Source organism: Somniosus microcephalus, chromosome 7 (genome assembly GCF_052327205.1).
Source record: "Somniosus microcephalus isolate GS21.2 chromosome 7, FLI_Smic_1.0, whole genome shotgun sequence".
In the NCBI taxonomy this organism is placed as follows: Eukaryota; Metazoa; Chordata; class Chondrichthyes; order Squaliformes; family Somniosidae; genus Somniosus; species Somniosus microcephalus.
This window is the reverse complement of record NC_140993.1, coordinates 124,648,758-124,661,082: the sequence shown is the minus strand read 5'-3', so window position 1 is coordinate 124,661,082 and position 12,325 is coordinate 124,648,758. Positions and strand designations below refer to the sequence as shown.

The 12,325-nt window shown below is 41.2% G+C and overlaps 1 protein-coding gene across 7 annotated transcripts in view; it reads left to right on the top strand.

Moving 5' to 3' along the window:
* Positions 1–11,819, top strand: part of st18 (ST18 C2H2C-type zinc finger transcription factor) — a 586,894-nt gene extending 575,075 nt beyond the window's left edge. For 6 of the 7 annotated variants that reach the window (XM_085992910.1, XM_085992909.1, XM_085992907.1 and 3 more), the window contains 3 exons: positions 3,473–3,576; positions 3,980–4,123; positions 9,934–11,819. In XM_085992910.1, coding sequence (XP_085849036.1) covers positions 3,473–3,576; positions 3,980–4,123; positions 9,934–10,074 — 389 coding nt within the window. In that variant the 3' untranslated portion in view covers positions 10,075–11,819. The remainder of the gene's footprint in view (positions 1–3,472; positions 3,577–3,979; positions 4,124–9,933) is intronic. The other variant, XM_085992912.1, reaches the window with a different exon arrangement.
* Positions 11,820–12,325: the final 506 nt, after the last annotated feature.

The window sequence follows — 12,325 nt, the reverse complement described above, 5'->3', positions numbered from 1 at the left end:
AGAGTCCAAAATTCTATCTATTTCAGCCTTGAATATACTCAATGTCTGAACATCCACAGCAATTTAGGACAGAGAATTCCAAAAATTGAAGAAATTCCTCCTCATCTCAGTCTTCAAAGGCCGGCCCCTTACCCTGAGACTATGCTCCCTAGTTCTGGACTCTCCAGCCAGGGAAAACAACCTCTCAGCATCTACCCTGTCAATCCCCCTCAGAATCATATGTGTTTCAATGAGATCACCTCTCATTCTTCTAAACTTCAGAGTACCGGCCCAATCTACTCAATCTCTCCTCATAGGACAATCCTCTCACCCCAGGAATTAATCTAGTGAACCTTCATTGCACTGCCTCTAAGGCATGTATATCTTTCCTTAAATAAGGAGACCAAAATTGTGCACAGTACTCCAGGTGTGGTCTCGCCAAAGATCTGTACAATTGTAGCAAGACTTCCTTACTCTTGTACTCCAGCCCTCTAGCAATAAAGGCCAACATGCCATTTGCCTTCCTAATTGCTTGCTGTACCTGCATGCTAATTCTCTGTGTTTCTTGTACAAAACTCTCTGAACATCAACATTTAATAGTTTCTCACCATTTAAGAAATATTGGGGATGAAATTCGCCTCCTTTGCGCCTGCCGTTAACCCCTTTGGGGGTGCAAACGGGGCACAAAAGAGTTATCACCTGCCGGCAATTACTTCATCTCCAAGCGAGGTGGCCTCTTAGTGCCCCACCGCGACAGATATTTGGCTGCATCCCACGAGGCTGCCGCAGGCAATGTCAGCGACAGCCTCACAGGTCGTGAATTGGGCCGCACACCGCTGGCGGGGCGGTAATTAAAAGGGATGTCCGGTTGCGCCCTGTGCTGCCATTCCCTTCTGGCCGACTTCCAGGTCAGCCCCTCGTGGCGGTCCTTGGCCCTGTGGCCACAGCACCACACCACCCTGGTGGGCTAGTGGAGGCCATCAAATGGCCTGCAGCGCTTGCAGCATCCCTCCCCTTTAACAGAAGGGGAGGGGCGGTGAAATGCCTCAGCGCTACGCGGAGCGGCCGTGCTTTGCGCCCCAAACACCACGCCGAGAGGAAGTGGAGGGTCTGAGAAAGCGGTCCACTTCCTCGCCGGGGCGGGAAGCCCAATTTAGCGGCTGAGGTGGTACTCCCGCGCCGGGCGCTAAATGTCTGCCGCAAATTCGGTTACCGCCCCCAAACGGGGCGTAACCGAATTTCCTCAGATTCTGTTTTTCTATACTTCCTACCAAATTGAATAAACTCACATTTCCCCACATTATACTCCAACTGCCACCTTATTGCCCACTCACTAAACCTGTCGATATCCCTTTGCCGGCTCTGTGTCCTCCTCACAGCTTACTTTTCCACCTAGCTTTGTATCGTCAGCAAACTTGGTTACATTACACTCGGTTCCTTCATCAAAGTCATTAATATAGATTGTAAATAGCTGAGGCCCAAGCACTGATCCTTGCGGCACCCCGCTAGTTACAGCCTGCCAACCTGAAAATAACCCGTTTATCCCAACCCTCTGTTTTCTGTCCATTAATCAGTCCTCAATCCATCCATGCTAATATATTACCCCCAACCCCATGTGCCCTTATCTTGCTTAACAACCTTTTATGTGGCACCTTATCGAATGCCTTTTGGAAATCCAAATATACTACATCCACTGGTTCCCCTTTATCTACCCTGCTAGTTACATCCTCAAAAAACTCTAATAAATTTGTCAAACACGATTTACCTTTCATAAACCCATGTTGTCTCTGCCTAAACATATTTTGATTTTCTAAGTACCCTGTTACCATTTCCTTAATAATGGATTTCAGCATTTTCCCAACAACTGATGTCAGGCTAACTGGCCTGTAGTTACCAGTTTTCTCTCTCCCTCCTTTCTTGAATAGCGGAGTTACATTTGCTACCTTCCAATATGTTGGGACCTTTCCTGAATCTCGGGAATTTTGGAAGATCACAACCAATGCATCCACTATCTCTGCAACCACCTCTTTTAGAACCCTAGGATGTAGGCCATCAGGTCCAGGGGATTTGTCAGCTTTTAGTCCCATTAGTTTCACAAGTACTTTTTCTTTACTGATATTAATTTAAGTTCCTCGCACTCATTAGCCCCTTTGTTCCCCACTATTTTTGGTTACATTTTGTGACTTCTCCTGTGAAGACAGGTACAAAATATTTGTTTAAACCCTCTACTATTTCCTTGTTCCCCAATATAATTTCTCCTGTCTCAGCCTCTAAGGGACCAACACTTACTTTTGCTACTTATGTTGGTGTGAGTAATGATGTGTTGGAGTAGGGTTCGGAAGGCAGAGTGATGGGAATGTGGTGGATGAAGTTGAGCAGGATGAGGTTGAGTGTGGCTTTGCACTCACCTTTCCTAATCTAATGAGATCATTGAAATGTTTGCAGCACTGCACCCAGGTCTTCCTGACAACATACCTGCTGTTGACTTCCTCTGCAATTTGGAGCCATGCTCCTTTGGTCTCCTGGCGAGGTCTCTGCCATCCATCGGAAGGGAAGAGGACCTCCATGCGTGCTGTCACTCCTTCCACAAGCATATGGAGGGAGTCATCGGAGAACCTGGGTGCAGCCCTCTGGCTCTGTGCAGTCATGTCTGCCACTCTTTGCAACACTCCAATGGTTCAGTGCCCTGACTGCACTATCCTAGATGAACCTTCAAATGCAATGTGGCCATGGCGCCACTAAATATCCTGGCTGAAAATGCATCATCAATGACGTCATCAGACCCACTGGGTAACGCGCAGGGTTGCCTTAATAGCTGCCATTACTGGAAAGTCAATCTCAGGAGCGAAATGGAATGAGGAGTGGAATCGTGACCCGCCACGACGACCACCCGCACCTGACCCGCCCAGGTACAGAAAACTCCATCCGAAGAAGCAGAGGAGTTGATTTTGAAGCCATCTGACAGAAATGGGGCACTGGCCACCTCAACGATAGGCCAGCGGCATAGTAGGGGTGGGGGCTCCAATGCCGGGATTTCCTGCCTTTCTGACCTCTCAGTTGGTGGGTGCATCATTGGTGAGACTAGGGGTTTCACCATAAGACTAGGGGTCTCACCAAAGAGTACAAGTTGCCAAACAGTGGTAACAGGGAGCACGTGGAGGTCCAGACATAGATTTCAGCCTGGACCCTGAGGAAAGAACGTAACTTTAGTTAGCATTTCGGCTTCCTTACAAACGGGACATTTTTTGGGGGGGTGCCACCACCTCCTCCCGGACAGATGTTCCTCTGGCTTGTGGAGGAAAACCAGATGCAGATTAAGGGACCTCCCTCTGACTATGCAAATTTAAGCAAGGTTAGCGCTGAACATACAGTCTGCAGTACCTAAACTAAACTTACAAGTGACCTCCAGGTAACATATGCTTTCCATAGACTGTGAGCGCCATCTAAAGGTATATTCTATATCAGTAAATTTCATGCCTTTATTTTCTAACAGGAGCTGAAAACGATGAGGAAATCAATCATTTGGATGATGAGATTAAGGAGCTGAACGAATCAAACTTAAAAATGGAAGCAGATATGATAAAGCTCCAGACACAGGTAAACATTAGCCAGTATTGAAACTGAACGTAATACCAGAAACCAGTTACTGATCTTTGTCGGGACGATGGAAATGGTTTACATGAAGAAATGGGCCTGCTACACTAGAGTACAATATTTTTCTGCGACCCAAAACAATGCAATAAAATTGGTCCCTTCTTAAAATGTTTGAATTTTTTATTTCTCCATTTATCGTTCCACAGTGTTGAATAAATACTACACCTTTATGATTTAGCTGATACCCACATCAATAAACTCAACTTGGCATACATCCTAATTCTGTAGATGAAGAACTGCAAGCATCTTAGTGCTATATTGTCAGTAATAAATAAAAGCTGTATTTCTGTGAAATTTGTAAAACGCCCATTATGTAATTAAAGAAAAATTATTTCTAAATTTTTAGATTACATCCATGGAGAGCAATTTGAAAACAATTGAGGAGGAGAATAAACTAATTGAGCAGCACAATGAGAGTTTGTTAAAGGAATTAGCTGGTCTGAGTCAGGCCCTTATTAACAGCCTCGCTGACATCCAACTCCCACAAATGGTAAGATATCAATTAAGTAACTGAAACTAAAACATTTTTGAACAGCATAATGACTATGAAAATGTGATTATTTCTGACCCCTTAAATCAATTTTTTTAACTGATATGCTTTGTGATGTCATTGGGGCATTTCAGACTTTTTAACTTATATATCTGCCGCTCATTTTTCCCTGTAAAGTTTTAAAAATATATATCTAAAAGCAAAACTAAAATAAATAATAGATCCTTTCTATATATACTGCTGTCTCGGCCATGTTAATTATTGGGTGCTGCTGATAGAATAGAATTAACAATGATATTTTATGTTGCTATTTTATTTTTTTTTATTTTTTTAACGATATTCTCTCCTCCCTTCAAGTCTCTCTGTGCCTCACCCTATTGAGGCAGTGGTCAGGGCTCCTCCAGCCAGGCCACTGCCAGTAATGCTTGGAGCTGTGTGAGAGCGTTTTAGGAATGGGGGGTGGGGGGACTCTATGCCTCCCACCCATTATACTGGCAAGTTTTGGACCGTCACTACGTGGGAAACTGGGAATGCAAAGCCACATCCTGAACCATGAAGGAATGGATCACTAGGACACTGTGCCACTAGGCCAATTCCATGTCTGATGGTGGAATTCCTTCTGAGGATAATTATAGTACAAATGGGAAGTGATACCACTTTGTACTCACGCTGGTATTTTCACAAAAAATATCTGAAGGAAGAAATTTCACCCACCCTCCCCCAACCCCTGAAGTTTAACCATCATAGACACATGGAGGTTGTAGGTCTCCAGTTAAGAGGTGGTTTCCACAAGCCCCAGGAAGCTCAGTTAACGAACATTATAGGGGTTTTGAATTCAATGGAGAGGAAAAGTACGTGGTGTAAAATGAGTGGTGAACCCGTTTCCCTCCGGGCGGGTTAGTTAAAATTTTCCCTCACATTTTTATATGCAAATCTATAATGTTGGCTGGTGTTAGAAGTAACGCGACTTGTAATCAATCAATTGGGAAATCGATAGGCGTGTGCTGCATACAGGATCGTATTATTTAGCTTGGTGTAATATAAAATAGTCAGAGCACAATCAACTGAAGTATGGTTTGCATCACGATTTACTATCTAACCTTACAGTTCTACCTACTGGTAACTTAAAATGTAGGGCCAACTGAAAATGGAGTCAAACATTAAAATAACTAACAATGACTATTAAAAAAAATCAAACCTATTTAATAGTGAGTGGTGTTGCATTAATATTTTATTGAATCAATACTTGAAATCTCTGTGTTTTATAATTAGGTGTTAGGGGAAATAAATGTGTGCTCAGCAGTGATTATTTCATACAGCACTGTTGATTATTTAAGGTGACATGAAACATGAGGGCTGATTTTAACTTTTGGCAATGGGTGGTAATGTATCAGTCGCCCATTATACGCCCTGGCCGATTTTCCTATACATTGACTTTCAAGCGCATTTGAAAAGAATCTGGGGAAGAGATACAAGAGGCACTATTAACCATATTTCATAATTTGTTAGAAAACAGTGTAGTACCAGAGGACTGTTGTTACTGCTAACATTATTATACATATATTTAAGAAGGGAGATTGAGCATGTCCAGGGAACTATAGACCAGTCAGCTTAACATTGGTGTGGGAAAAATAATGGAATCCCTACTAAAGGACCCATTTGGGGCTTTAACTTTTAAAAGTTGAAAAAATTAGCACCAGGCACTAATGTTTCAAAACTTTTTAAAAATTCAGTTTTACGCTCCAAGAAGGATCAGCCCGATCACTGCAGCAGAATGGCGGACTGATCGAGCGCTGGGGAGAAAAGGGAAAAAAAACAGAAAACGTGCTTTTGATTATTTTTTCCCTACCCCGGCCACCTCGCCTTTAAGTATCACCCCCGAAGTACCTGGCCTTCAGATGAATGCCTCCTATAGCTGCCGGTGTTGTCGCCTGGTGATGCTGCAGGGGGTGAAACCAAAGTTCGAGTCCGGGGCGCAATCTCCAGGCGAAGGAGATCGGGACGCAATGCCATACCACCACCGCAAACCTCCCACCAAATTTAGCAGGTGGTGATATCCTCGCTACACCTGGGCGGTAATTGGCTAGCGGCCCATTATCACCCCCAGAGGTGATAACAGGAGGTGCAAAGGTACCCAATTTCTCCTCCCCGCCTAGAAACTAAAAATACAATAGTGAATAGTCCGCATGAATTTCAAAAGGGAATGTCTTCGCTAACCAACCTCATTGAAATCTTTGAAAAGGTAACAATGAGAGTAGACGAGGATAATGTGGTAGATGCAATTTATCTAGATTTCCAAAAGGCCTTTGATTAGATGCCACACTTGAAAAGAGAAGGCTGACAGCTGACCTAATAGAGGTCTTTAAAATTATGAAAGGTTTTGATAGAGTAGACATAGAAAGAGTATTTCCACTTAGGGGGGGAAGAGAAAAACTAGAGGCCATCAATATACGATAGTCACCAAGAAATCAAATAGGGAATTCAGATGACACTTCTTTACTCAGAGAGTGGTGAGAATGTGGAACTCGCTACCACAGGGAGTGGTTAAGGTGAATAATATAGATGGGGAGGCCAAAAGCATATGAGGGAGAAGGTAATCGAGGGTTCTGCTGATAGAGTTAAATGAGGAAGAGTGGAAGGAGGCTGAAGTGGAGCATTTACGCCAGCATGGACTGGTTGGGCTGAATGGCCTGTTTCTGTGCCGTATATTCTATGTAATTCTATATAAGACTGAGATGGATAGATTTTTGTTAGGTAAATGTATCAAGGGATATGGAGCAAAGGTGGCTAAAGTGGAGTTGAGGTACAGATCAGCCATGATCTATGGATGGTGCAATAAGCTCAAGTTGCTGAATGACTTATCATTTTCCTTTGTTCGATGGTAGGAATATCCTCTCGCACCTGTTTTCCGCCAAAGTTCCAAAAGTTAAAATCAGCCCCATGGTGTTTGAGACCTGAATGGATATTATTTATTTTCGCAACATTAATGCTATTGGTTGGATTCTAGTCAAATTTCTGTTTGTTCTGCTCACTCCAGTCACACAAAATCATTAACTTACAACCACCTGCAACACGGGGAGCAGACAAATCCAGGCTCTTCACCTATGTCTCTGACACCTCTGTTGAGAATTGGCCCATTTTACTAACACACTGAGGAGACTGGTTACAAATCTGAATCAGATGGGAGCATAACCATTTTTGGCTACTTACCAGGGCTATGATTGCACTTTGGAATTAGCTAAGGAAACAAGCATCAATTCACATCTTCATAAAAAAAAGCTTGGGCCAAGATGCCTTGACTGTCCTAATGGCAGTCGGAGCACTGCTTGTGATGAGGAGATTTAGACATCCTCCCATAACAAGCCATGGTTAATACTTGAAAGAAAGAAATAACTCACTAAGGAAGCTCACAAACTTCCCATAGATACAGTAGGTGGTTACAAGGTAGGTTTGAGCAATTTTATACTGATAGTAAGACATTGGTGGCAGGCATACAATATTCCTGTTGCTAACAACTCACTATAATATAAACAAAGAGTCCCCTGCCGCCAATGGCACCGAGTGGCTGACTATTCATGAATATCAAGAAAAGACATCGGAGGCATGGAGCAACAACAACAACTTGCATTTATATAGCACCTTCAAAATAGTAAAACGTTCCAAGGCGCCTCACAGGAGTGATATCAAACAAAATTTGACACCATAAGAAAATAAGAATTAGAAGCAGGAGTAGGCCATACGACCCCTCGAGCCTTATCTGCCATTCATTAAGATCATGGCTGATCTTCGACCTCAACTCCACTTTCTCACCCGATCCCCATATCCCTTGATTACCCCAAGAGTCCAAAAATCTATCTATCTCAGCCCTGAATATACTCAACGATTCAGCATCCACAGCCCTCTGGGGCAGAGAATTCCAAAGATTCACAACCCTCTGAGTGATGACACCCCTCCACATCTCAGTCTTAAATGGCCAAACCCTTATCCTGAGACTGTGCCCCCTAGTTCTAGACTCTCTAGCCAGGAGAAACAACCTCTCAGCATCCACCCTGTCAATCACCCTCAGACTCTTGCACAAGTTACAGCTTGCCAACCTGAAAATGACCCGTTTATCCCTACTCTCTGTTTTTTGTCCGTTAACCAATCTTCTATCCATGCTAGTATATTACCCACAACCCCATGAGCCCTTATCTTGCTTAACAATCTTTTATGTGGCACGTTATCGAATGCCTTTTGGAAATCCAAATATACTACATCCATTGATTTCCCTTTATCTACCCGGCCAGTTACATCCTCAAAAAACTCTAATAAATTTGTCAAACACGATTTATGCAGCGAGGTTGTGGTTTCCATTTAACCAGTGCCATCCTGAAGCCCCAGCAACATTATAATAACGTCCATGGTAATATTAGATGGGAAGTCATGTAGGGGGGAGATTTCATTTCTGGAATAGGTGTGGCAAAATCATAAATGCATTCATAAAGAACAGATTTATGATTTTGTTACAACTAGAATGCAAGAAAAATCTTCATACTTTGTTGGTAAGCTGTTCTTTGAAATTAGAAGAGTGGCTCTCAATCAATATAGTTCAGGGTTACTTGCTAAAGTCTGTTGAGGGCCACAATCTCAATAGCTATTTATCTGTATATTATAAACCAGAGGGTTTTACATTTTCTATTGTGTCCCCTGCAAATATTAACACACGCCTGGGAACCCCCTGTACTAACTTCCAAAAAGGCAATGGTTGGCAACTTCCTCAGAGCTGCTTCTGCTCTGCTGACGTAACTTCCAGCGAAGTTATGGCAGCAGAACACAGCAGCTCCGAGAAAATTCCTGCTAATGTCAGCTAATCAAAGGAAAATAGCACTCTCATTAGAGAAAATAGCCCTGAATTGCCATTGGAGCTCGCCTGATTTCTTGCCATATCCTTGGCAGGAAATTAGCAAATCCTCAAAGGAATGGCATAAATGGTTGAAAATGGCCATGTTGCCATTTCTCAGGGTGGGGGGCGGGGGAGGGAGTCCGTCAATCTTCCATTGCGGAAATTCAGACCAATGAGTTTTATTAGTATATAGCAATAGAAATAACACTAGCCATTCAGCAAATGCAGATATCTGGTGACCTCACAGACCCCCGGTGTTCCTCTGCGGACCTCTGAGAATCCAGGAAACCCAGTTTGATAATCTGTGGTATAAGCATATGAGACTCAGCTCCAGCACCATCCTGGTGAGCTGTCAATGGTGGCCCAGTGCTACATGGAGCAGCACATGTGCTCAGGGCTAAACATGATGGGAGATTGGCCATTAACAGTCCCCGTTACTTCTTATCAGTTGTCCTGGTGCAATTAGTGATGGTAACTATTTTTTCCTGGGGATCTTTGTAACTCAAAAGCAGGTAGACAAAGAACGGGATCAGTCAAAAGAAAAATCCCTATGGTCAGCATCCACTGTGAGGATTAACTCAGTGCTGTTTACTGGAAGATGTGCCAGAAATTTAAAAAAATGTAAAGAACGCAAAGCACCCACAAATGGCAGCTATTTCTGAGAAAAATGCTTTATTTTTGCTCCATGAGCTGCAAAAATAGTGGCTGCAGCAATGAGTAATCTTCTTTTACACTCAGTTTCCATAACCCCAGGTTAGATTGCTGCTTGCTCATATGAGGATGTACAATCAAATTGCTTTCCAAATACGCCACACTTTAATGTCCATTCAAACGCTACTTTTTGTTTTTGACTTTTTTCTTATTTGAGCACGATGCCCTTAATCATGAATTGTATATTAATTATGTTAAATGTGAATTTTTCACTTAGGAGCCAATCAGCGAACAGAATTTTGATTTGTATGTGAACACTCTGACTGACATGTACAGCAGTTTGGAGAGGAATTACACCCCCGAAAGCAAGGCCCTTCTGGAAAGCATAAAACAAGCAGTAAAGGGTATCCAGGTGTGAAACTTGTCCGCGCCAGTTTCCTGGTGCTGCTTCTGTAAATGCTAATGACATTTTTTTATTCATAGGCAGTACACTTCAGCTTCAAGTGTTTGTCGCACATGTATTAGTCGCATGTTTTAGGAAATGCAAAAACCATATTTACAACAGCCACATCGCAAGACAAAATAGTATCCCTTCGTTATGGGCTGCAACTCAAAGGTTTCATAAACAAAAGCTATACATTGAAGCATCATAAAACATTGCTGTTTGTCAATGCTCCGAGATGATGTCGCAGAGTTACAGACCCCTTATGAAATCAAATTAGAGGCAAATTTCTGTAGTATAACTGTCTTGTTACTTACAAAAAAAGCGGCCTTGAAATTATGCAGTGATAGCATATGAACACTTAACATGTTCACCTAAAATGCCCCTCTCTGCTATTTCAGCAGCAGTGTTAACTCACCTAAAATAAATGGGTTTCACACCTCTGCTAAAATAGTAGAGGGAGGAATTATAGACAAACAGATTAGGTGTTCATATGTTAGGATCCAACTGTGTGATTTCAGGGCTAGTATGTTTAAAATATCTTCAACTGTGTGCATCATGTGCGATAAGTAAAGGAGCATGTTGTGTAGTGCTGATTTTTAATAGTTTTCATATCCAGCCCATAGGTCTATGATGGGACATTGACTCTTTAAAAGCAAATTGGAAGGGATGACAGCATCTAGAACACTGCACTTACTTAAAATTATTTCTTTTTGCACCAGTTTTTTTTTCTTTTTTATAATTTGATGTAAAAAGTGTGTGATTAGGTTATTTTTATAAATATTATTTATTGTTTTTAATTTAAGACTTTTTAGTTGTTTTAATTATGCGAACATTATTATATTTACAGAAATTGTTTTCTGGGAGAGGTTTGTAAAATTATTTTGCTTGTGTAGATTTTAAAACAAGAAAAGAAAACAGATTTCTTTTTATAAGTGACATTTCTCTTTGGGCTCGAATGAAAAATAACAAAATATTATTTATGTCTTATGTGAGTTTCAAAAAAAGGATTTTTTTAGTTCTGTTCGTTTGTGTTCTGATGCATTTATTTTCTTATTACTGTGTTTTGCTATATATATATATTCTTTACTTTTTATATTGCATTTTGTACGATCAACAAAGCAATCAATTATAAAAGGATCATGCAAAACGAAAGTGTAATGTGAAACACTGTCCTCTAGTGGAAACTTAAATGCGGTACATCTGTTTTACAAAAATACTCATCCTAGCAACAGTTCATGACAGATACAGTCTGTATATCAGGGACTACTGTACAGTAACAGAGAAGCAAAGGACTAGAGAAATATCAAAAAAATTGCTTGTACGAAAATGTTTTTATTGATTTTTTTAAACTGTAAAATGTCAAATTTCTTGTACACTATTACATCATGAATTAGCTAAAAACTGCCTTTGTGTATGAATGGCCGTTTGTGTGCACGCCCACATGTACCACATGCACACATTGTTCTTGCGCCTGCGAGTGCTTGAATGAGTCTAAGTGTGTACATGTATTTGTGTTTGGGACAGCAGTTGATGGCTAAAAGTGACTGGAAATGTTTGCCTGTTAATTTTGCATATTTATTTCAGTTGCTGGAACACAGTTGGTAAAACAATTTTTTTTAAACTCAGTGGTGCTAGGTATGATGTTTGTTAAATGGGGTTAGAATATGTTTTGTGCAATTTTTTTCTTAAATATATTAATTAAAGGGCTACTCCTGTGATCTGATTTTTTTTTTGCACTGTATACCAGGACCATCTCCTTATATGTACTTTCTATGGGTTGTTTCATTTGGATCTGTATTACTTTGTATACAATGTGAATGTCATTTGTGGCATCTTTTAAAGGTGGTCACGTTACCAGCAACACTTGGTTCTAGTCAAATTCATTCCATTTTATCAGTGGGGTAGAACCTTAGGTACTTTGATAGGATTCTTTTAGGGTTATTTATTAGTGACAACTCAGAAGTGGGATCAAAGTTCTGAGAATGTTCCAGAAATAGCATCAAAAATCAATGACAATATCAAACCAGCTATTATTGCAATGAATATTATTAACTTATCATTAAATATTATCAGCACTATGGTCTGTACCACTAATCTAAATTTATGGCATGCCATCTATCTGTGTTATTTTTAGTACTTCACCCCCTCCCCAAACACAGACATTTTCTAGAAAATCTACTATGAAAAGGTTATCACTGGAAATGCCATTACTGCCTTACTTCTA